This window comes from Thermobia domestica, chromosome 9, assembly GCF_964235325.1.
Source record: "Thermobia domestica chromosome 9, izTheDome1.hap1.1, whole genome shotgun sequence".
Lineage (NCBI taxonomy): Eukaryota > Metazoa > Arthropoda > Insecta > Zygentoma > Lepismatidae > Thermobia > Thermobia domestica.
The window spans coordinates 273,650,722-273,678,588 of NC_137462.1; the positions used below are offsets into that span (position 1 = coordinate 273,650,722).

General features: G+C 35.8%; 1 protein-coding gene across 1 annotated transcript; it reads right to left on the reverse strand.

Annotated features, from left to right (window-relative positions):
* Window positions 1-206: 206 nt before the first annotated feature.
* On the reverse strand, window positions 207-8,199 carry LOC145661215 (uncharacterized). The gene is made up of 2 exons (XM_081726672.1): window positions 8,121-8,199; window positions 207-952 (listed from the first exon to the last, which is right to left on the reverse strand). The coding sequence occupies exons 1-2, from the start codon at window positions 8,197-8,199 to the stop codon at window positions 207-209; spliced, it is 825 nt and encodes a 274-aa protein (XP_081582798.1).
* Between the last annotated feature and the right edge of the window lie 19,668 nt (window positions 8,200-27,867).

Sequence of the window (27,867 nt, forward strand, 5' to 3'; positions counted from 1 at the left end):
CCCGGCAAGTCGTAATAGGAAGGCTTGTCCTTACTTTGAGCGTCTTCTAAGAAGTCTGCATCAGTAAAGGTATCCTTATTCATTGGGTATATCCCCGTCACTCGAAACCCATTGATGGCTCGTTCAGCCGTCTGACATTTGATGTAGGCTTTTCCAAACAGCTCCATCACATCATATGCATTAACAGGTCTGTTGCTGTGTTTTAACTACTGTCTGATTTCTTCGTTGTAATACACTTTCAATGGACCCATAAACGTCCTATCTAGGGGTTGTATCTTGTGTGTAGAATGGGGTGGAAGGGAAACAATTGTGATGTGATGTTCCCTAGCCAAGTCAATGATATCAATATTGTGGGTGTGGCTGTAGTGACCATCCAAAATCAGAACTACGGGTTTCTCTTTCGTAGGTTTCACTGTATCGATGGAATGTTGGAACCATTTCGTGAATAGATCGGTTTCTATCCATCCTGATGGATGTATTGTCACAATTGTTCCTGGCGGAGCACCTCTCTCAAGCTGACTGTTCATATTTTTGCGAGGGAAGATAACCATTGGTGGAACATATGACCCTGCTGCATTCATTGCGATAACAATCGTAATAAGAAGCCCACGCTCTGCGGAGGTAAGAGATGCAACCTGTCTTTTACCGCGTAAGCCAATAACTTTCGGTATCTTAGATTGGACAATTGCTATTCCACTTTCATCGACGTTGTATATTCTGTCCGGCGTATAATGTGCTTTTGCATACACATCTTCGAGAAGTTCATAAAAAAAATTTGTGTTGTTTTTGCTGAAACCCAGTGCCCTAGCATAAGACGTCCCTGTAGGTTTCCTTTCCGAAAGTGTCTTCTTGTGTCGCTTCAGGAAGAGCTTTACCCATTTTCTTCCAGTCATTTCTTTCCCAAAAGGATGTCTCAGGTTATTTCGTTCCGCTAATTGCAGAGCCAGTTCCTCTAAGATTAAGATTAAGAATAACAAACATAGTCACTTTCAATTTAATATATAGAGGAACTGTACCTACAATCCGGGAGAGTTCCTCTATATATTAAATTGAAAGTGACTATGTTTGTTATTCTTAATCTCTTGAACCACCCGATCGATTTCGAATTTTCAACATTCATGAGGATCGGGCCTGGGTGTGTTTTTATCTTTTCATTTTGACGATAGGACTTAGGGGAGGGGGAGGAGGGGGAATTATAAAAAATAAATAATATTTAATAACTCTTGAACCAAGCTTCCAATCTCCATTACATTTTCAACATAGATGAGGCTCGAACCAGGGAAGTTTTTCGTCATCTCGCTTCAACGGTAGATCTTAGAGGTGGAGGAGGGGAGGAGGGGAAATATATGAAAATGAATAAAACTTAATTACTCTTGAACCACCCAACTGATCTTGATCAAATTTTCAACATAGATCAGGTTCGATTCTGGGATGCTATTTATCTATTCACTTTGACGACAGAACTTAGGTGAGGGGAAGGGGGAGGGAGGAGTTAAAAATAAATAAAACTGAATAACTCGTGAACCAAACGATTGAACTCTTGAACGATTAATCTCGATCAAATTTTTGACATAGATAAAGTTCGGGCCTGAGATTTTTTTTTATCATTTCACTTTGACGGTAGAACTTAATGGAGGGCATGATGGAGATACATAAAAATAAATAAAACTTAATAACTCTTGAACCACCCGACCGATGTCGATCAAATATTAAATGTAGATGAAGTTCGAACCTGAGATGGTTTTTGTCATATCACTCTGACGGTGTAACTTTAGGGAGGGGGAGAAACATTTAAAAATTATCGAAAATAGCGAATATTAGTATCGAATCTATAGTTTTTGGGGTTGCTGAGATGAACAGTGACCTTCCGATGCTGTTTAAATCCAAATTTAGCCCCGCAGCTTGGGAGAAGGGGGAGGGGAATATACCTAAGTATATAAAAATGATTGAAATGACCAATATCAGTGTCGAGTTCATAGTTTTCTGGGTCGCTGAGGTGAACAGTGACACTTTCGATGACGTACCCGGTAACATGGGAAAGGAAGAGGATATATAAAATTAATCGAAAATGAGCGATATCAAAGAGCTCTTTAGTAATAGTAAAAAAATGACTGACTAAAGGAACATATTACGATTTTAATTTAACCCAACGAAGCGAGTAATTGATGCTAGTATATTATTAAATTGAAAGTGACCATGTTAGTGACTCGTAATCTCTTGAACCACCCAACCGATCTCAATCAAATTTTCATCATAGATGAGTTTTGGACCTGGCATGATTTTTATCATATCAGTTTGACAGTTCGTCTTAGGGGAGGCTGGAGATATTTAAAAATGATCGAAAATGACCGATATTAGTGTCCAATCCATAATTCTCGGAATCGCTGAGATGAACAGTACACTTCCAATCCGGTTTAAATCCAAATTCATCCCCTTAACATGGGGGATGAGAATATAGAAAAATGATCGAAAATGGCCGATATTAGTATCGAATTCATAGTTTTCTATGTGGCTAAGATGAATAGTGATACTTCCGATACCATTTAAATCGAAACTCAGCCTTCATTGTCCTTCATATCCAAAATGTAACGTATTCTCCCGAAGAAGGGTATTCTGGTAGCCATAATCAAATTATACTTGAATGCATATTTGGACTGCGGTATTGATGACGTTGCGTTCATTAATGGATTACAAAAAATTTAACCCTTATCCTCACTAGAATTTTCATTTCAATTAAAGTGAAATGATAAAAATCTAATGTTTTAACCCAAGTATTAAGTATGTTTAAAAAATTTACTTCAAACGGTTGCAAACTTCCCTCCATTTTGTATTATTCGAGGTCATTACTGATCGATCTGTTTTTGTTTCACTGTTTTATTTTGTGATGTATGTATTATATTCAATTTTCCATGTTTATTTTATTCGTTTTATCACCTGTTCTACAACTTTTTGTTCTGTTGCTGACATGTTTATTTTATTCGTTTTATCACCTGTTCTACAAGTATTTTGGCAGTTTGACGATTACAACTATATCTGTACGGCAGTATCATAAATACATATTTGTAAATAATGGATATGCTATCTCTCTGCACCAGAAAGAGAATAAGAAGAACAAAACTAATTATTATTGTTCGTAAAACAAGACATAGTTATGTAATTTTTTCTAGATCCTTAAGGTTATGAAGTTGAACGATTTTTTTTTCAAATTCAAAAATAAATAGGTGCCCAAGAATTCTTTCCCTGATTACAAACATTCATAAGGTACAAATAAGACACATAGACAAATGCTTTTTATCTTGAGTTGCATAATATATTCAAGTTTTTGTGTACATAATTACTGTTATTTTGTTTTCTACAGGGACCAGTGACGTAATAGTAGCGGTATCGGACACCATTTGTAGAACGAAATGTACTCAAACCGGAAAAAAACGCAATAGGTCTTCTGGTATCGCGAGACACAGTCGCCAAAAACAGTCCAGAGACAATTTCAGCACATAGGCATCCACCAGATGTTAAAAGCGTCAAGATATGGTATGCTAAGTTTTAGGAAACAGGCATCGTCAGTGATCTCCTTAGAACAGGCAGACCTGGATCTAGTGTGTAGACAATTCAGACAGTGAGAGACGGCTTTATAAGAAGTCTCAAGAAGTCAGTCCGCAGAGCCTCACGTGAATTGCAGATTCCTAATTCATAAGCATGTCGCATCCTACATAAACATCTTTTTCGTGAGTGCGAAGTCCAGATCGTGCAGTCCCTACAACCAAACGATTACAGTGTTCGTTATGACTTTGCTGTATCCATGTTTCTGAAATTGAGGAAGATGTTGGCTATATGAAACGTTTCTCAGATCAGGCAACATTTTATTTGAACGGTGTTGTCAACCAACACAATACTAGAATCTGGGGGTCCGAGAATTCGCACACTGTGTTTGATACCACCGGAGACAAGCCCGAGCTACTCTATAGTGCGGTCTTATGCACAATAAAACAATAGGACTCGTTTTCTTCAGTGAAAGTCAGCCAATACATATCTTGATATTTGCAGTTATTTGTCGTACCACAGATTCAGGACATTAATGACTTAATTTTCGAAGAATATCGTGCATTACCTCATTGGAAATTAGATGTCCGTATCTACTTGAATACAACATTTCGAGGAAGATGGATCGGGCCAGTTCCAATAAACTTGGCCTCCACGATCACCGGACTTAACACCACTGGACTTCTTCCTTTGGGGTTATGTCAAGGACCAGATTTACCAAATACTAGTGAAGGACTTCACAACATTACGGCCCAGAATTTCGAAAGTCATAACATCCATCCCACAAGTAATGTTGATGAACCCATGAGTGGAATTGGAATATCGCTGTATATATTTCGGACCACGAAAGGATCACACGTAGAAATTTATTAATTTTGTACACAAAAACTTCAAATGTTACATGCAATTCAAGATAAAAATTATTTGTCTATGTGTATTATGAATGTTTGTAATCCGCGAAAGAATTCTGGGACACCCTGTATTATTAAAAGGGTAGAAAACTTTGAGGAAAGATTTTAACTTTTGAAAATTCTTCTGTTATATCTGGAAAAGTAATTATAGCTAGAAAACAATAATTAGACGTTCTTCAACTTGTGGTAAATTAAGACCATTTGATATAAGAAGTATCGTTTTTCTTTTGCTGATATAAACAATACAAAGACAGCTTTGAGCGCATCTTGGTTTAGGAACTTATGACTTCCCTAAATCATAGGGCACAAGTCTTTAATAACATAGCTTTGTAATAAACATTGTCATTAATTATCTCCAAATATTTCAAAATTTCCTAGTTTGTAGTCCGTTCACATGGTAACCGACAACTATTTTCTGTACTTTAGTTTCAGATTGCAGGTAATACTTTTAATTAATTGAGAAACAAAACAAGTTTATGGTAGACGAATATGCAAAACAAATAACACTAATAATACATGTATATACAGGGTGTTTCAAAACAACACCGACAACGTTTTTGGGAGCTGATTCCTGCTACCAGGATAAGACAAAAACTATAGACTAACCTGGGTGCACAAGTGCTTCCTTTTGGAGTTATAGGCTGCCGAAAACATGAGAAAATGAACTTTAAAGGCCCATTGCTCCAAAACTATAGGATCTACCATAGTCAGGTCAAGACTTCCGAGTATGTGCCCTATCCAAATTCCAAGTTTCAGAATCCTGCGATACTCAGGCAACAATTTTTATAGAGGGAGTTTCGGTACAGGCATATAATTTGAAAAAAAAAAAATAATGTTGCGGAAGTGATTCTGAAAAATGGATATTTGCATAGGGCACAAACTAGTTCCTCAGTGAAGTTTTGACCAGACTACGATAGGTCCCATAGTTTAGGAACTATGGACTTTTAAAGTTTTTTTTTTTTAATTTTTTCAGCAGCCTACAACTCCGAAATGACGGATTTCTGCAATCAGGTTGGTCTGTACGTTTTATCTTATTTTGGTATCAGGAATCACCTCTCAAACGTTGTCAGTGTTGTTTGGAAACACCCTGTATTTTCAAAGGTAACTACTTGTTTATCTTAACAAATTGATGCATCTGTTTCATTATACGTGTCAAATAACGTCGAATGGAATCACGCTTACGTTTTGTGCTCGTTGCTAGCTTTGAGCGACTTACTTGTAATATAAGAATTAATTTATTTGAGTACCGTATGTAATCTTATTAATATGTTTGTCATGAGTAATGCATATATGTGTAATTTGCGTGTGAATTGAGCATAAATAGTATAATCTATATACAATGCTTAATGAAATTTCAAAATATGATACTGCATATTAATGAGTTATTGTAAAATTCAATAAATAAGATACCAATTTATTTGTTGAAATATCATTTAAGTCCTTTAAGTTCTAGTACCTATTTTTAAACATTAAATTAGTATCTTAATTATTTGATTAAAAAAAGTATCACTAAAGCTTTTAACTTCGTTTTTTTTTCAAGACTAGAGGCATTGTAGAACACGTCACGTGTGGTTTCACGTCTTCTACCTCAAAGCGTAGAGTGATGATGTAATAACTTTTAAAAAATATTTTTTGGTTTATGCTTATTTTTATTATTTTTGGCGTGCTTACTTTTGCATCTAGAAGACCAAAATTTTGTACTCACATTTAATATACCGCTTAGTACTTTTTAAAAAGATTTTATGAGATCTCCGCGTTAAAACGAGGGTCCAGAGGGGCAGAAAGGTAAAAAAAAAATGGTATTTTTTAAAAACAAAAAATTCTTTTTCTCAATTTTCCTGCCTCATATAGATGATGGAGACACATGAATGGTACCGTTTGAAAGGCTGTTCTATTCTGAATAGAATGATGTACGGACCATGATCCTAGGATAAATAGGAATGTATCAGGAAATTTTTACCTGAGATCTTGTTTCATACGGGATCTAGGGTATTGTGGGGATATTATTTTTTGGCGCGCTTACTTTTGCACTTGAAAGTTATCCCACACATTCAGTGCACTCCTTAGTATTTTTCAGATTTGTTTCAGATGTCTGCGTTAAAACATGGGGATCCAAAGATTCTCAAAATTTGAAAACAAAAAATAAGAAAAAAATCCCGATTTTTCTCAAAATTTCACGCCTCAGGCGCATCAGGAACATATAAATGGTATCGTTCGAAAGACTGTTCTATTCTCAAGACAATAATGTACGAATCATGATCCTAGGATAAATAGGGATGTCTCAGGAAATTTTTATATTACATCCAAGTCTTGTGGGGCTCATTCGTAAATATTTTTTCCTGCCCTTACTGTACAAGATAGAAGCTTGAAGTTTTGTACACACATTTAGTATATAATTAACAATTCCTTTTAGTTGATTTCAAGATCTGTGTGTTACGACAGAGGGGGTCCAGAGAGGCTAAAAAAAAAATCGAGAAAAAAATCCCGATTTCTCTCATTTTTTTTTTCGCCTTAGGTACAGGATACGGAAATGTAAATGGTATCGTTTGAAAGGGTGTTTCATTCTAAAGAGAATGAGGTAAAAACCATGATCCTAGGATAAATAAGAATGATGTTGTAGCTGCTTGACTGCAAGTCTATAATTTAGCTATAAAAAAAGTCAGAATTTAAAAGAGTATGTATAAGATTCTGCGAATTGTAAATCAGATATACGTACGTACATGATAGCTGTAAAGAAGGAAACAAAGGATGTAAAAAAATGTTATTTTAATAGTTCATTTAGGAACAGTTTCTAGGATAATATTAAGCTATCAAGTACAACGTCAAATTTAATTTTAAAACTTCCTAGCACCAGCAAGTTTAACTGTTTATTAGGAAAAAGTTATAATTAATGCTATTCATATACAACCTAATTCTTTTATTTATGTTACATATTCGAAGCGATCCGGAAATCAAAATAAAAGTTCCGGAATAATCAAATCTACTATAAAGTTGCGTGCACTCAAGCTATTAATGATTACTTCATGCTATTCTGAACTACTTTTCTAAACTTGTAAACACACAAATACAAATGCATAAAGCTAATTAAGATTCTCGACATGCATTTCTATGTACTTAAAATTACTTCTATTTCCAGAAACTAGTTGAAATTACTTCTACTACTACAAAGTTACAGAGTACTACTACTGGAATATACTGGATATTCTAGCAGCGAAGCTCTACATATTTGATTCAATACAAACTAAATTAACTACTTTCATTCCATACGGTTCACATGATGACTGCTCATTGCTCTTTACTCGTTTGAGTGCTATAATACGTGTAATTTTTCATTGGAAGTGTTTAAAGTTATTCACATATATTTTAGCATTGTAGCCCTATTGAAGGTATGATCAAAGAGCACAGGGTGTATCAAAAATTTATTTATTTATTTAGCTTAAAGATATTGTTTTGGTGTCATTTTGTAGCAAAATACATCATATTTTTAAACTTAAGGTTCAATATGGCATCCATTGGCGATGCAGTACACATCCCATCTGAAGCCTTACTTGCTCTACAACGTCTTCATACGTACGGGGACAATCTGAAGATTTGTTTCTTACTGAACATCCAGTTTCAATAAAACATTTATGTCACTGATAAATTTACCATACTTTGTACGAAAATTACGTTGCGCAGTTGTCACAGACTTGGATTCTTCAAACCAAAACACACAGCTAGCCCACTCGGAACCAGTAAAAGCAGCCATCTTTGCTGCAACTGCAGCTAGCGCTTGCGATGGCTTGTTTCTGAACTAGTGTACTACGTGAGTCAAAACTTGACGTATTTTGATACAAAATAACAACAAAACAATGTCTATAAGATAAATAAATGAATCAATATGAGTTTTGAAAGTTGTAAAGTTCTTTTTCATACATCCTGTATTTTCGATGACTGTTATATCTTGAATATGTTAAACTACTATCAAGATGATATATGTTACATTACAAATTTCAGTTCATAATGTTTAATCTTCAATCAACGTACAATGTGATATATGCATCGTTCAAGTGACCTCAATTCTTTTATTTTTCCGGGTCTGGGGCAATGGGCTTAATTTTTCTTTGATGGCTGCGCCAACGAAAGGAAAGTTGCTCCTATACTATACTCCGCGTCACCTGAATTGGCGTATGGCATCAGCCAATAAGCTCGCAGTGAGCTGTTAGTAAACCTTCAGGCAGAAATCTAATCATTCATAATTGATTTAGTTTGAATTTGTGGACAATTTTGAATGATTAGATTCCTCCATGGAGGTTTAGTAACAGCTCATTGCGAGCTTATTGGCTGATGCCATACGCCAATTCGGGTGACGCGAAGTATAAAACTAAATTCACCATTGCGCTACATGATAAACTTCCATCCATCGGTCTCTAAAGTTTGTGGAACTTGGTTGCGATTAAGTAACATGAGTGAATCATAGCAATGTGTGCACAGCGTTCCATTGATGGCGGGGCAATACCATTTTTAAAAACAAATTGCAAATTCCGATATTTTAGAAATTACCCCTTTCCATAGAGGTGAAATTTTCAGAAACAATGGAGCACGTGGTCACACATTTTTTTGTGAGTAATTTAGTATGCCAGCTCTGTTTTTGGCATACACACCTCTGAGAAGTTCTGTTTCTGGCGTACTTTTTCAATCCTCCCTCTCCCTTGAGGAACTGCAACTTGAAGAAGTACCGTAATATGATAAAATATAACCGGAGTCAAGAGCTAACTGTATTCATTTCAAACGGTGTAGACATTAAGAAAAAATATGGAATTGGCCCTTCCCCTCCGTTAGAAGCAGAATTTTCGAAAACTATGGAGCACCTACCCCCTTATTTTGGATAAGAGGTTTATATACCAAATTTCATCTCTCTAACATGAGAGACTCGAAATACATTTTATTATTGGCGAACCAACTGTGAAGATGGAGTTCGACTATTACAACAGTACGTAAATACAACATAAAAAGTTTAGAAGCTATAATTAAAGTAGACTTAATTTTTCTGAAGAATTTTCTTTTCTGAACTGTCTCTACTGGTAATTAAGTGTATCCACTGGCCATCGAAAACTCCTGATCTCAGAGAAGATGTGAAATATTATTTGTCATTTAGAGTTCGGGATTGATGGAAGTAACCTTTGCATTGGCACAGGTACCTAGCCAGGATTTCTTAATGGAGCGAGGGGAGGGAGGTCCGTGACATGAAATACTATTGAGTACACACCAGAGACTCGATCATTCTAAACTATTTTACTGGCAACATATATTATTTTGTTAGGACAATAAAATGATGATAATTATGTTAATAAGTATTTTAATAACAAACTATGAAGAAATTTCGAGTAAAATAATATGAAAAAGTACTGAAAAAGATTTTACAATATCTACGTTCCTTCCTCTGTTCATTCAAATATAACTATTCTTCTTTCATTATGAACTCGACTATTGTAAAAAGCACATATCCAATAATGTCTTGTAAAATATTTTACAAAATCTGCGTTCCTTTCTCTGATGAATCAAATGTTAACAGAACTTACTTTCCATATAACTCTTTTTGGTTTTATTATTCCGTCAAATACTGTCTGTTTCAAATGACAAGTTAAAGGGACAGTAGAAAACTGCTTGTGATGTAACGATTAGTTTTTATTCTTACATGTTACATTTAGCCCACGGTTTACGTAATTTCTAAAATATGTCAGCACAATTAAATTAAATCAGACACGTCACCTTGTAACACCATTACCTTTTATTCTTTTTCACATCTCTATTAATAATTTTTCCCTTTTGGTTGTCATAGCAACTTTTAAATAAACAACTATCTGCTGTTACAGTAACTCTGAGTACAGATTATACATATAAAATCAACATATATTTTCTTCTGCTAAGATTAAACCTTATTTCTTTATATTTAGAATCAACCACATATATATCTTCTTTTTTTTCTTCTTCTTCTTCTACTCAACAGGTTGTATACTTTTAAGCGCCGTTGCCCAAAACCAAGATACAAAAATTGAAGAAATTAAAAAAAAAAAAAAACAGATATAAAATATCGTTGTAGTGAAATAACATGTTTGATACTGTAGTGAAGCCACGACAGAAAATTATGATAAAGAAATATCCACACTATTACAGAGCGGCACTATGGTTTAGAAAGCTTGAAATTTCCCTGACTAGTAGCAGAAATTTTTGAGAATATTGTAACTTTTCTAGAAATTTCAAATTTCCTGATTTTTCCAAGGATATTCCGCTCATTCGCTACCGTGTATTGCAAGTAATTTTTCTAATGCATTCCTCGTAAAGCTGAAGTGAAGAGGGAACAATAAGAAGGGCATATGCCGACAATGCTGTGCTCAAGTTTGTGTATCATTGTATTTTTTTTTTCATTTTTAACTCTGATTCTTCTTTTTCTTGTTTCTTTTTGTTTCATTCTTCCTTAATTTTTTCATTTCTGGTTCTGAAGTGGGGGGTCCGGACCCCCTTAGCTACGTGCCTGATTGCTATTAAACTCGTTGTTCATTATTAATTTTGCATTCAGAAAAAAGAAATAGCCTCCCGTTTTCTGCCCAGACATATGGTCCTTAGCAAGATCAAAATATAATATTGTACGTCAATTAATCTTTGTAGCTAAATTCACATAATAACACTATTATTTATATTAAACTTGATTTTAAACGACCATCAAATTGAAATTATTTTATTTTACTCTAATGACTGTTAATGTTAAGAAAGAAAAACTACTTTCCTTTTTTACATTTTGTTTTACTTCTTTTTCTTCTTTATTCTCTTTCTCCTGTAAATACAAAAGTTTGAGGATGAGACTTCTTCTTCTTCTTCTTCTTTTTGTACTTGTATGGGCTAATTTATCAATACTTTACGTTTTTACATCAGCGCACGTGTTCAGTTAAGTCAAGGTTCCTTTGCAAGTAATTTTTAATAAGGCCACCGGTTTATTCCGTCGCTCTAAATACATTGCACTCTGGGTACGAAGAGCATGATACCTAAAAAGCCACAAAGATGATAGTATTTGTGAAACAATGTTGCCAGCTACAAGAAAGTTTCACAGTCTGCTCTTAAAATCAATGCTTGTGGCAGGCCGGTAGCCAGCCCAAAAATGTAAGGGGGGCCTGGCTGAAGTTAGGGGGGGGGGCGATCCAACTATTTATAGTTCATCACCATATTATAGTGCATTTGCAAGCCTACCGTGAAAATTTTTAGGGGGCAGCGAAAATTTATGGGGGGCCCGGCCCCCCTAGACCCCTGGATACGGGCCTGGCTTGTGGGATTTTCTTTTTTCAATATTCGAGACGAATATTCACCTCGGTCTAGTCTTGAATTGCAAGTATATATATCTCGATCTAATCTTGAAATATTTACTCCTGATTAGGGATGGGACTTGGGTATTTACCCACTGGGTAGGTAAATAAAAATTGGGTAAATACCCGGTAAATACCGAAATTTTATTTACCTACCCAAAAAATGGGTATTTATTACAAACTTCAAGATTATATAATAGGAAGACATAGTGGCCTCTAAAATAGCAGAATAAAATCTTCCAGGTACAAATGTGGTTAAACAAAAATGTGGTTAAACTGCAACACTGGAAACTTGTAATATATATCTGGTTAAAATGCTTCGAACCATTCGTTTTCTAATTAAGTTCAGTACTGGTACTGATTTGAGACTTGAGAGTACGCGTGCCTCTTATCTTAGTTGAATTTCCTAAGTTTTCTTTTTTTCAGGGAGAGAAAAAACTTAAAATGGGTAGAAAGAAAAATAATGTATGGAGCACATATAATGTACGAAGAGATATATCAGTAAACTGCAAGTAATGTGATGGAAACTATAAGCACGCATATGTAAATGAAATGTCAGATCATGTGTATAAATATTTTAAGTATCCTGAAAGTCTAAAGGAAACAATTTTAAAAGGTTTACAATGGAGAAGTTTGTCTGATTGTTGGCAAAATATTGGGATAGAACAAGTGAATGAAAGTGTATAACCTACGTCAAGTTGTAGTAACAATAAAAGCATTGATGACTTTTTAGTGACGAGGGTGTCTTATAAAACTTTGATGCAGTTTCATATATGAAGATTCCTTCATCAATATAAAAAGTTCATCTAGTAGCATTATCACTTTTATGGATACAATGACAGTTGATGAAAACGTAAGTAGCCTATATATGCATACCGTAACACATGTAAGTTAATGAGTTAATGAGCTCACATACACATCGCATATCAAGTTACGTTTTGGGTTAAGCGACAAGGGAGTAGTTTGCTGGCTTGCAGAGTCTATAAGTTGTCTCAAAGTTCAGATAAAAATTGCAAACGACAAAGGATGTTAACTATTTATGTAATAAATTCAACAATTAATTTCTTATATATGACGTTGCATTTGCCCTAGCAAAGCGCAAGTGTTTTCTATTAATGTACAACTAATTATATTTCATATAATTCAAGGACTTGCCATATGACCTTGTAAAAGAGTCAAAAAACGATGGCTGAAAAGGGGTTGGTAAAACAATTTACAAGTATTTTCAAATAGCTTATATTTTGCAAAATAATAGCCACATGGTCAAATAAGTTAAAATTTTTAGAAACAACTTGATGCCAAGTTTAATGAAATGCAAACACAACAAGATTGGAAGTATCTAAATCTTCAATGTGACGGTTGGAGTAATGTTCGTAATGAGGGAATAATAAACTTTAATATTACAAACCCCATCCCATATTTGTTCATTTTATCAACACGGAAAGTAACCGTCACACTGCTGAGTGCATTAGAGATAAGTATTTGATGTTATTGAAAAACACGACCTCAGCAAGTTCTTTGTTCTCATTTGTGATGATGCAGAAAATATGCAGAAGGGTTTTTCTCTTGTCCAAGAAAAGTATCTCCATTTGCAACCAAGGTCACGTAAAACACACACGTTGAACCATGTCTGCAGTGATATTTTGAAGTTTTCTTCAATTTCCTCACTTATGGCAAATGTTGTAGATGTTATTAAAATGGTTAAAATACTCAGGTATTGAATGCCTTTTCATGCAATTAACAATGAAAAGAACATTCACACTTCTCTTCCATGTAAAACCCGCTGAGAAAGCTATTTACAATCTCTTGAAAGTCTGAAAGCTACAAAATCACTTTGCATAATCTAGCTGTTCATGAAACCACTGCAAGATATACAGCATTTATCAAAGACCACAAAGCAAGGTTGCTTGCAGATGAGGTTTTTTGGATGACAGTTGAAAAGCTAATATATGTTCTTGAGCCAAAAGTCTCCTGGATAAATGTATTAGAATCTGATGAATGTAACATACACCAGTTTTTCCTGCTGTCAAAGAAATCAAAGAGTAATTAAGAAGATCTGTTCCCGAATTCCCATTGTCCAAAGCAGAAGAAACAAATATTCTTAATAATTTCGAAAGCAGAAAAGTTACAGCACTTCAGCCGATTCACTATACCAGAGCCCCCCATCATCACAGGGGTTTGACTTGACTCCAGAACAAGATCTCGATGGATTGGAGTTCATACACAAGGTTGCAGAGAACATGAAAGTAGATCTTAAATGCAAATCTTAGATAGTAAATCCTAAATGTTATGAAGGATTTCGCATATTACAAGGCAAAGAAAAGTTTGTGGGGCAAGAAGTTCATTTGGACAAGTTCTGGTGAAATGAACCCAGTAATTTAGTGGCAAGGTTTGTGTGGAAGTACCCATTATCTGAAGTCGCACAGCGGATATTAACAGCATCGGTATTTTCAGCCGCCACAGAAAGATCCTTCAGTAATTTCTCAAAAATTCACACTAAGTCAAGGAATAGACTGACTGCTTTTTGCCTGAAAAATTACGTATATAGCTTATAACTGGAAGTTGCATCACCTGAAACAGAAGCCAAAAGTATCAACACAGCGTAAAGAGACTGAGAAGACTGTTGAGTCAGAGCAGCAGGAAGACTTAGAAAATAAGTTATCGGAAGATACAAGTTCATCATATTTGGATTGCACATGGTACCAAGAAAAACGAGAACCCATGAAGAAGACAGTGAAAGTGACACTTCTTAGATGTGTGAGATAAATGGAGACATTACCAGCGATGATTCCATATATTCATTTCATGTATCGATGAATATGGTTAGTAATCTTGGTAGAAATGCCATCTCATAACGAGATAACGTTTTGCCCTTATGTGTATAGAATATTTCGAGAATGTTACTTTATTCCTGAATGTTGTGTAATTCAGGACTTTTATTAGCTTGATACTGCCAATTGATGTGTTTGAAACCAGCGAAAACTAACTGAATTTTACCCAATTCTAAATTAAAGCATGGAATCATTTGAACTACGCGTATGAATCTGATGCCACCCAATCATAAACTAACTAAAGAAACTGACGTAACCGTCATGTGAAGCATATTAACCAATGGCATTTTATCTATTTTGTTCCCAAGTATGCTAGTTTCCCGCAAAACATGAAAATGCAGTTACTTCATTCTGGCTTCAGACAGCTCATTTTTAATTATATTGTGATGCCTAGCTAGCAAGTGTAGGGAAGTGTGAAAGTCTTCGTAAATACTCCTACTCTTGCTGTGTTCAATTTTTGTAGTTATTAAAGCATGTATGATGTAACAGAAAATATATTTCAAGTCATGTCAGTTGTAATGGCTTGTCGCCCATAGTCACTTGCTGAATATAAATTAAAAGAAAAGCCTTTATCAGCGTTCCATGTACTTGCTTAGTTTCTTTATTTGTAGAAAAATAAATGTAGTCTTTACCAGAGTGATCAGTTCTTAAAACTGTGCTTTCTGGAGAAATATCAAAACAGGAATGACAACATAACTCATTTCTATTAATGAAAATAATAAATTTAATGCCTTTTGACAATTGTTCTAGCTTCTACTGGATCTAATGTTATATTTTCATTATTTTTATGTACTGCTCAAGAAGATCTGTATCATATATATGATTGAAAAGGAAAAAAACCCTTATATTTACCCAATTTGGGTAAATACCTGGGTATTTACCCAAGGTAAATACCCAAAAAATATTTACCGGTAAAAATCCCATCACTACTCCTGATCTTGTCTTAATATATATACACAGTATATCGGAAAAATAAGGGGAACTATTAATTTAAACAAAAAAAAAAAAAAAAAAAGGTATTTTACCATCTTTAGTCATTTTTATTCAAAATACATCCCTTCCGCATTAATACACCAAGAAATCCTAACATAGAATTTTTAATGCCCTTTTTCAGAATTGCCTCAGCGACCCTCGTCACGGCAAGGCTGGACGTGTGTAACATTGTCATAAAAATGTTCCTTTCGTGGTCAATTTTAATTTTTGGAATAGGAAATAGTCACACATGAGAAATCAGGTGAATACGGAGGATGTGAAAACACACAGATTTGTCTTTTACCCAAAAAGTCACGAACTGCGACACTTCTATGACATGGTGCATTGTCATGCAATAAAGACCAACTGCCTGACGCTCGATACTTGGGCCGTACGCGAACTATTCGCTTTCACAAACTCTCCAAAACACCCAGATAATATTCACCATTAACAGTTCGACCCCGCGCAAGGAATTCTCGAAGTATAATACCTTTGGAAACGTAAAAAACAAACCAATATTGTCTTCTCACGTGACTGCTGAAAACGCAATTTTCTCACTTTCGGAGAACCTGAGGACTTCCGCGTAGCACTTTGGCGTCTTGTTTGGGGTCGTACTTGAAACACCAAGTCTCATCACAATTAGAATCTATTCCAGGAATGCTCCGTTCCGTCTGGCTGTTGTAATCGCAATGCAATGTTCAACACGAACAAGTTTTTTGGTCGTCAGTTAAGGTGTGGGGAACAAATCAAGCACAGATTTTCCGTTTCTTTAAATTCTTTGTCAAAATTTCGTGAATCATGTCTTTCGTCGTATTTACTTCCTCTGCCATTCATCTCACAGTCGATTTTGCATTGTGGGCGATTATTTCACGCATTTGTTCCAACTCATCCCGATTTTTGATTTTCGATCTGCCTGGCTTTGGGGCAGGCCCGTATCCAGTGGGGCAAGCCCCCCCCTAAACTTTGGCTGGCCCGCATAAAATTTCACGGTAGGCTTGCAAATGAACTATAATATGGTGATGAAGTATAATATGATTGGGTCGGGCCCCACTAACTTCTACCGGGCCCCCCTAAATTTTTGGGCTGGCAACGGGCCTGCTTTGGGTCGTCTTCCAAGAACTCACGACCGTCCCGAGATTACTTATACTACTCGTTTACGAGATAACCACTCATCACCATCCACTTGTTTCATTATTTCCAATGTTTGTGTAAATGTTTTACCTAGCTTGAAACAAAATTTAATATTGGCCCTTTGCTCCGTAGTGTTTTTATGACGATGTGACGCCGGATACACTCACTTTTGTTGCTATAGCTTGACACTTCGTTAATCGGTTCTCATGATTGTAGTCTCGTGTTGTTGAGCAGATATCCAGCTTTCCGATGACATTTTGTTTCAATAAATGGGGCTAATGGTTATCTGTAAAGAAGAAAAGTTCCGTTACTTTTTTGACATACTGCGTACAAGTCCGTTTCGGTCTTCGTGCTATTCCTAATAAACAAGAAAAGTGTTATAGAACATTGTCGAGACATAATACCTATGATAAAGGCAGCTATCTGGATAGCCACATCATCCACAACTGTTACTGCTATAATAATCCCGTTTGAAATCACAAAAAATGTGGCTGGATGCTGACAATCGCAGCAGTCACACAAAATATACATGTGAATTTCACGTCAAACGGCTCATTCGCTGTTAGGGTTGCCAACTTTTGAACATGGAAATACGTGACATCCTGCTGGAGAACTATAATTGCTATATCATCGCTCATCAAAAATGTGAATAACCTGAAAGCTGTTACTTCACATAAAATTAAACGATTTATATATTTTACATATGTTAGATCAAAATTAGAATATTGTTCTACAATATGGACCCCCAATAATAAAAAATACTCTCAAGAAATAGAAAACATCCAAACAAAATTCTTGAAAATGCTTACATATAAAAAAACTAATTATTATCCCAAATATTTTTCCTACAATGATCTAGTAAACAACTTTAATTTTCAAACTCTAGAAAAAAGAAGATGGATGTTGGACTTGTTATTCTTATACAAGTTATTAAACAATAAGATTGACTGTATGGAGTTGGTCTCGAAAATATCATTACGGATTCCCACTTGCAAAACCAGAGTAGAAAATACAGGGACATTTTATTGTGCAAAAGCCAGGAGCAATATATTATATAAATCCCCTATGTGGAGGCTGTGTAAATTATACAATGATATTGTAAATAAGCTTGATAAAGTGGATGTATTTAGTCTTTCAGAAAACAGGTTCAGATCATATGTGAAACAAGAAATTTTCTGTAGTAATAGTTAAGAAATTTATATATAACGTTTGCTGTATGTACACAACACTGTAATTGGGTATTAAGCCTGTTGTGTTGTATATTAAATAAATAAATAAATAAATAAATAAATAAATAAATAAATAAATAGATTCGGAGTTCGAATTTAATAACTTGAGTTACTTTTGGAGCATTTATTAAACTTACTTATTCCAGTCTTTATTGAGTCGGCACATGTAATTTTCATAGTCTACCATCAATAATACATTGTATTTAAAACAGAAAAGCAAATATAATTGGCAATATAATCATGGTATGTCCAAAATATACTAGCAAATAAGTCATTAGCTTCGCTGGGACTGATAATGTCTCATAATGTCTACACACTTTTACTGGATCTGGATGCATTATTTAATTGAAAGATGTAGCTGAGGATGAAGCAATGCTAGCTGCGCTCTTAAAAATGTACTTTTGTTGATCTTTAGCAGTTTTGGTAACTTCAGTAAATTTTCCTGCCTTCAAATCTTCAGTAAATTCCGCGCTCGACAGGTCGATATCAAAGTGAATTATAAGCACTGCTTTAACTATGTTCATCAACAAACGATTCCTTTCGTCACTCCAAAATAATCTGAATAGAACAGAGAATAGGACTAGCAAGAAGAAAAATTAGCGGACACTTAACGTGTAGTTTTAGACACTGAGAAAAAAATTGTAGGTGGCGTACTTAAAAAGATAGGTTACATGTGTAATTCCTGTAGTTTTTGGACTTAACGTACAGCAGATGTATAACTGCAAACACATGTTTTATAATACTTTCTGTATAAGAATTCCATCTATACGTACTTTCTGTATGAAACAATATAGGCGATTAGAATCTCACATACAAATGGACGTATATAACATACAGCTGACGAAGGTAACATAAGTATATGCATGTGATATACAGAAAACTGTTAGATGTCAGACATCCTGCAACGGCATGATGTAACATCTAAGGACAGTGCCTATGTAGCATACGGATAACGTATGCTCCGTACTGATTTCTATAGTAAGCAAGAGGATACCGTGTATTTGTGCAATATACTGCTGTCCGGAGGACGGATTTTTCTGTGTGTATTGAACACCGGACAAGGTCAAAAACCGAACAGTCCGGTACAATACCGGATAGTTGGCAACCCTATTTGTTGTATAAATAACTGAGCTAGCAAATTACAAAACTGAGTAAAAAAAAGAAAAAAAAGACTATTAGTCTCTCCTAAATATTATTCTGACTTCGAGAAACAAAACAATGTTATTTAAGAAGGAATAATACTCTAATTCCATTAGTCTTTATCATTTCTGTAATAATCTTGATTCTATTTCCTCCATGTTACACGTTGCCTTACGACAATCTCTGGTAATTACAACGACAACCGACTGAGTGAACAATTCAGTTGATCAACACTTCGTTAACGACTAACATCTGTTGATCACGAAGACAATTGGTTCTAAACTGACAGTCAGTTGACAGGTTACTGATTATTATTGGGTGAGACGTGATAATGAGTTGAATATGGTTTAATAATTGTTACAACAGGTGGTAGGTGATGATAAAATGACAAAACTTTCATTAAACGACTACCTATCTTTCTTCACAATTCTGGACTCGTTATTCATAAATAGCGTCATCATCGGCTATATGAATAGTTAATTCATTTAAAAAAAGAAGCTGTTTTAATATCCAAAATAAATGAAAATTGCGCTCAATATGAAAAATTATAAACGTATAGTTCTTATCACTAAAAAAAAAACTAAAAAAACTAAAACTCTATGGCCTATGGAACCCGGAGGTTCAGTGCCGCGTTCACAAAAGCTCTCCACTGACTTCTATCCTTAGCTAATTGCATCCAGTTTCTACTTTGTATTCCTATCTCTGCGAGATCCATCTTAATATTGTCCTCCCATCTGCGCCTAGGTCTTCCTAATGGTCGTTTTCCTATGGGTCTACCAGTCAAGACTTTGAAAGCGTTTCTACTTTCTTCCATTCTAGCTACATGACCTGCCCACCTAAGCCTCCTAGACTTGACGACCCTAACAATGTTGGGTAAACCGTATAAACTATGTAGTTCCTCGTTATGAAGCTTCCGCCATTCCCCATTCTCGTTCCTCTTGGGTCCGAATATTCTTCTCAGGATCCTGTTCTCAAATACTTTCAGTCTATGTTCTTCCCTCAAAGTAAGCGACCATGTTTCACAACCATACAGAACAACAGGCATGATTATCGTTTTATATATTTTAAGCTTCGAATTCCTCGACAGAATTCGCGACGACAAGAGATTTTGAACCGAATAGTAACACGAATTCCCTGCTTTTAGTCGACATTTAATTTCTTCGTGAATATGATTTTCGTCTGTTAATATTGATCCTAAATATTTGAAAGTATCCACTTTATCAAAAGCATTATTTAATATTTTAACGCCTCCACAATTTGCCGTATTACGGTCCCGACGCACTTCCATGTATTTAGTTTTCTCTGCATTTACTTCTAAACCCATGTCCCTGCAAGCGTTTAATAAGATCTCTGCATTTATTTCTACTGTTCTCCTATCATCCCCTATTAAATTTACATCATCAGCATATGCCATAACCTGGTGAATGCCGTTCAACTCTAGGCCCTGGTTGCTATCTTTGATTTTCCTTATATAGTTCTTATCACTGTGATACTTAAATGAACGTATAAAATTCTGCAAAACTCTATTACATATTTACGGTAGTGTGTTCAGGATTTTGATTCGGGGGGCTATGCACAACACGCGAATAAGTATTTATATTTTTTTCTTTTCACCCTTTAAAACCCAAATACACAAGTGCACCATTGAAGAAGCAGAGGAGGAGGGAAATTGTTTACCTTTATTTGAGAATAAAATATATTTTAATCGATTATTTACTAATAGTGAAGTTAAATTACCAAAAAGTAAGGAACAAATTAGTAACATAGGGATTTTAGTATATCATTTAAATAATTTTTACCAACATCTATGTCAAATTTTAACTTGTTAATAATTACTTCCTAAGTTCAATAAAAGTGTAAATCAGTTTGAATTCGGAATTTTGGAATAAATTTCAGTGTAAATTTCGGAATTTTAGAATTTAGAGCTAAATATTTCTAAAAGTATGCGTTTTATGAAAAATTGTTACTCTATAAATATATTGTGTTATCCATGTTCTATAAAACGACAGTAATTTTATCTCTTTATGTTCAACCATAGCAAAGATATTGCTATTTTTTTCATCTGGATATTGTTCATTTGGCATTTCCGGCGGCCATTTTCCAATATGGCGGCGAAGGCCACGTGAGATTTCAGAGGACTTTTAGTATGTTGTTTAGAACATCATTCTTAACATCTGTGCCAATTTTGAGCTTGTTACTAAGTTGTTCCTTTCTTCATTAAAATGTGTTTCATGTACTTCACTATAATATAGTAGGAGAAAACGTGAAACTCGTATGCCCCCAGGCAAGTTTGAAATGACGCTCCTGCAAATTCACCTTGAATGTTTGTAATCTCATTTCAACTTAACTGATTTCGTTTTAGAAAAAAAATGGAAATATTCAGTTTTATCTGCGTACATTTTTACCTGAAAGAAAATGTTGAGACTGAAATATACTGACTGCAGTTCTAATGGCAAGAATTGCAGACTGGTCAATAATATTCCTTTGTTATAATATCTAAAGTCCCGTTATGTTGATATCCATTCAAGATGGTGTGGAACACCCGTTTCACTTATTAACTCCTCTTAGTTTTGGTGTTACTGACGACAGCCAACTTGAATCTCAACTAACAACGGTCAAAAGTGTGATAGGAGAAACGAAAGAAACAACTAAGAAAAAGAAACAGAAGAGTAGAATGGACGAAAAAAAAAGAAGGAACGCAGTTTTTACATGGAATGAAATTTGACAAATACTGTATTTTTTCTGGACAAAGAACATAAGAAAATGGAAAGTCAATGAATTTCTTAGAAACTTTAAGAACGATTATCGTTGTACGTGGAATGTAAAACTAACAAATTTATTTCGGGGGGAGGGAGGGGAATTGTTAGCGGTAGATTCTGATCATGCATGAAAATGTGGTTTGCATAATCACTACGGTCTACGGCTACCATAACCGTAAACATAATGGTTCCGTGCCTTTGCCAGTGAAAGGCAAATAAGTGATAATAAGTAGAACTGTATCTGTCGGAGTTCCTCAAAGGTTCAACCATAGTTCCTTCTTTGCATTTTCTATATCAGGGTTTCTGAATCCCCCTTGGAACATGTCCTCTTGCTAGCGACTCCTATAAGAAATTTTCGGGTTTTAATACTGTATAAGCTTTCTGATTGTTCCTTATGGATAAATATATAAAGAAGTTTTTGATGAAAAAAACTATTAGAAATTGAATTCCGTAAAAGTATTTAGCGTTTTAAGAATATAATTTTGTCTTGAAATATATCCCTTAGAGCTAAACATAGTTATATGGACGAGTATATGGGAATTTTCATCTCTAATTTTCAAGAAAATCGACAAAACTAACTTTTTTTTTTGGTAAATATGAGAATTGATTTTGTACAATAACCATTGAAAGACGAAACCGATACCGAAGTATATAGTAAGTTAACATGTATCCACACGTACTGCAAGTCACATGTTATCACTACAAACACGTGTTTTTACAGTGGGAGAAGTCAGACGGAGATTACTCCTCCAGGAAGAAACGAAGTGGATTCGGAGAACTACGAAAAAAGCCGACAGCCCCTCCACAGCTCCTCCCTTCAAGAGGATGGCTATAAAAGAGGACGACAAAACCAAGAGGTTATCAGACCAATGCTGATCACCAACTTACTAAAACCATCTCTTGAGGCTGCTATGAGCAACGGAGATATCCTTTAATATCTACATCTGGGTCTGCTGTGAGCTACGGAGTATAACCAATCCCCGTCTGAGGCTGCTTTGGGCTGAGACAAATATCCTTTATTCCGGGGCCATATCGTGTGACTTGAGACTTTGCATTTATTGTATATACACTGGAAACGTTTCAAGATTTAAAGAAAAGACTTACAATAACTTTGTAAAAAAATTATTAAGCATTTTTTAATAATAAAAAGATGAAGGAGTGAAATTCCACATACATTATTTAAACTCGATCTACAGAACACTGCAATATCTTCAAGTTTTTCACTATATGACACTAATGATACGAGAGCACACAGTGTAATTGATGAGGAATAGTCCAAAATTAAGATTATTATCTGAAACTTTAAGTTTTGCTTAATTGTCATATCGTCCAAGGATGAGACATTCATAAATTGATAGATGACATCAAATTGAACGAAATGAGATGCTTGATTGTAAATTCCAATGTATAGTTTTCGAGAAAGTTGAAATATGCGTATTCATAAAAACATGTCCTTGGTTTGATTTATTTCTGTCCAACACAGATTTTTCTTTTTTTTTTCTTTTAGTCTTTGCTAGCTGAAGGCTAGCTCCCTTGCAAGGGTTACGCCCTCTATCCGGGGTGAGAGGTGCAAAGACTGGGGAAAGAAGGTTATTGGATGTGATCTATGGGAAGTAAGGATAAGCGTGAAAAAAATAATTTATTTCATTTTTAGATCATAATTATAGTTTATGGTTTTTATTGCGTTTTATTCAATTTCATTGGACATTATGAACTTTGATCATAATCACGAGGATAGGAAAATAGAAAAAAAATAGTAATGACGGTCAAGTGCACATCACAGGACAAGGAAATGTTAGTTAGACGATTGTAGATTATGTTTTTATCCAGGGGCTGCTCTGGACAGTAATGTGGACAAGTGGAACCCTGTTAGCACAATATTTTACGGTTACTTTTAATAGCTATTTTTATCGTTATCTGTTATTTTTCTGTCCAACAGTGACTTTTAATTGCTACTTAAACTTATTTATTATTATTTCTGTCTAAGATTAACTTTTAATTGCTATTTAAATACCGATATTTTTTGCAATATTTTCTGTACAACACTGACTTTTAATTGTTTTTAAAGATTACTTATTATTTTTCTATCCAGCACTGACCATTAATTGCTATTTAAACATTATTTATTATTTTCTGTCCAACAGTGACTTTTAATTGCTATTTAAACATTATTTATTATTATTTTCTGTCCAACAGTGACTTTTAATTGCTATTTAAACATTATTTATAATTTTTTTCTGTCTAAGACTGATTTTAATTGCTATTTGAATATAATTTATTATTTGGCTCATATAACAAGCCAAAGTGTATCATCATGCCAAGTTTGATGCTGATTAGATGAAATCGTTGTATGAGTTTTTAGTGTTTTCAAATATATGACTCAAAGTTTGACCTCCCATAACTCGGGAACTGAAAGCCTGTACAACATAGTATGATATTTTACATTTTTACATTGCAGGTCAAGGGTTACTAGTATAACACATTTGATCTGGATCGTATGCCTTCGGTTGAGTTCGTACGGTAAGTCCTTCGTTTCCAATGATAATTGTCAGCTTTTACTCTGATGAAACAAGTTGTTTTAATTTATGCATACTGTTAATGTACTGTACTGTTGCTTGTCTTAGTTGCTAACACTTTCGCCTTTGGTGCGAGGGATGTCGGGTTCAGTTCCCGGTGGGGGACACTCAACCGAAAAGATATAACTGCTTTTTCAGGCCAGCTATGCTGATTAACGTTTTTCCCTGGGCTTTTCTCATTCACACCAGGCAAATGTAGAGATGGTATCTAACACACAGGGCTCAATCCAATTTCTTCCTTTTCCATTCCTTTCTTGAGGCCACGGTGGCTCAGTGGTAGAGTGCTTATCTGTGCTTCGTGGGCTCCCTGGTTTAATCCTAGGACAAATACGTTTGTTGTGGACAACATCCTGTTCGTGGGTTTTCTTGGAATACTCCCACCAATTACTTCATCATTATTAACTTGCCTTAATATTCCTTCTCCTTTAGCTTTAAAGGGCAGATTAGTAGAACGCAGTGGCGTAGGGAAGGGGGGCCCCAGTGGAGCCGCCCCCCCCAAAGAGGTCCAACAATGTACTTTGGTACTTTGATGTTTGTAATTTTTTATATATTTTTATGTTTATATATTTTTTGTTTGTAATTTTTCTATAGGTACCTATAACAGCACTTGCCCCCCCCCCAAACACACATCCTGGCTACGCTACATTAGGGCATAAAACTGAACGATTTCATTCTTTCCAATTCCTTTCTTTCTTCCCCTTTCCCGGATGTTGTGCTCGCCTAGGTACATATCCTAGGCGAGTACAAAGGTACATATCCTAGGGGAGTACAAAGGTACATATCCTAGGGGAGTACAAAGGTACATATCCTAGGCGGGTACAAAGGTACATATCCTAGGGGAGTACAAAGGTACATATCCTAGTCGAGTACAAAGGTACATATCCTAGGTGAGTACAAAGGTACATATCCTAGGCGGGTACAAAGGTACATATCCTAGGCGAGTACAAAGGTACATATCCTAGTCGAGTACAAAGGTACATATCCTAGGGGAGTACAAAGGTACATATCCTAGGGGAGTACAAAGGTACATATCCTAGGTGAGTACAAAGGTACATATCCTAGGCGAGTACAAAGGTACATATCCTAGGGGAGTACAAAGGTACATATCCTAGGGGAGTACAAAGGTACATATCCTAGGTGAGTACAAAGGTACATATCCTAGTCGAGTACAAAGGTACATATCCTAGTCGAGTACAAAGGTACATATCCTAGGGGAGTACAAAGGTACATATCCTAGGGGAGTACAAAGGTACATATCCTAGGGGAGTACAAAGGTACATATCCTAGGGGAGTACAAAGGTACATATCCTAGGTGAGTACAAAGGTACATATCCTAGGGGAGTACAAAGGTACATATCCTAGGGGAGTACAAAGGTACATATCCTAGGGGAGTACAAAGGTACATATCCTAGGCGGGTACAAAGGTACATATCCTAGGTGAGTACAAAGGTACATATCCTAGGCGGGTACAAAGGTACATATCCTAGGCGAGTACAAAGGTACATATCCTAGTCGAGTACAAAGGTACATATCCTAGGGGAGTACAAAGGTACATATCCTAGGGGAGTACAAAGGTACATATCCTAGGTGAGTACAAAGGTACATATCCTAGGCGAGTACAAAGGTACATATCCTAGGGGAGTACAAAGGTACATATCCTAGGGGAGTACAAAGGTACATATCCTAGGCGAGTACAAAGGTACATATCCTAGTCGAGTACAAAGGTACATATCCTAGTCGAGTACAAAGGTACATATCCTAGGGGAGTACAAAGGTACATATCCTAGGGGAGTACAAAGGTACATATCCTAGGGGAGTACAAAGGTACATATCCTAGGGGAGTACAAAGGTACATATCCTAGGCGAGTACAAAGGTACATATCCTAGTCGAGTACAAAGGTACATATCCTAGGGGAGTACAAAGGTACATATCCTAGGTGAGTACAAAGGTACATATCCTAGGCGGGTACAAAGGTACATATCCTAGGTGAGTACAAAGGTACATATCCTAGGCGGGTACAAAGGTACATATCCTAGGGGAGTACAAAGGTACATATCCTAGGCGGGTACAAAGGTACATATCCTAGGGGAGTACAAAGGTACATATCCTAGGCGAGTACAAAGGTACATATCCTAGTCGAGTACAAAGGTACATATCCTAGGTGAGTACAAAGGTACATATCCTAGGCGGGTACAAAGGTACATATCCTAGGTGAGTACAAAGGTACATATCCTAGGCGGGTACAAAGGTACATATCCTAGGTGAGTACAAAGGTACATATCCTAGGGGAGTACAAAGGTACATATCCTAGGCGAGTACAAAGGTACATATCCTAGTCGAGTACAAAGGTACATATCCTAGGTGAGTACAAAGGTACATATCCTAGGCGGGTACAAAGGTACATATCCTAGGTGAGTACAAAGGTACATATCCTAGGCGGGTACAAAGGTACATATCCTAGGTGAGTACAAAGGTACATATCCTAGGCGGGTACAAAGGTACATATCCTAGGCGAGTACAAAGGTACATATCCTAGTCGAGTACAAAGGTACATATCCTAGGGGAGTACAAAGGTACATATCCTAGGTGAGTACAAAGGTACATATCCTAGGCGAGTACAAAGGTACATATCCTAGGGGAGTACAAAGGTACATATCCTAGGGGAGTACAAAGGTACATATCCTAGGTGAGTACAAAGGTACATATCCTAGTCGAGTACAAAGGTACATATCCTAGTCGAGTACAAAGGTACATATCCTAGGGGAGTACAAAGGTACATATCCTAGGGGAGTACAAAGGTACATATCCTAGGGGAGTACAAAGGTACATATCCTAGGGGAGTACAAAGGTACATATCCTAGGTGAGTACAAAGGTACATATCCTAGGTGAGTACAAAGGTACATATCCTAGGGGAGTACAAAGGTACATATCCTAGGGGAGTACAAAGGTACATATCCTAGGTGAGTACAAAGGTACATATCCTAGGCGAGTACAAAGGTACATATCCTAGTCGAGTACAAAGGTACATATCCTAGGGGAGTACAAAGGTACATATCCTAGGGGAGTACAAAGGTACATATCCTAGGTGAGTACAAAGGTACATATCCTAGTCGAGTACAAAGGTACATATCCTAGGGGAGTACAAAGGTACATATCCTAGGCGAGTACAAAGGTACATATCCTAGTCGAGTACAAAGGTACATATCCTAGGTGAGTACAAAGGTACATATCCTAGGCGGGTACAAAGGTACATATCCTAGGTGAGTACAAAGGTACATATCCTAGGCGGGTACAAAGGTACATATCCTAGGTGAGTACAAAGGTACATATCCTAGGCGGGTACAAAGGTACATATCCTAGGCGAGTACAAAGGTACATATCCTAGTCGAGTACAAAGGTACATATCCTAGGGGAGTACAAAGGTACATATCCTAGGCGA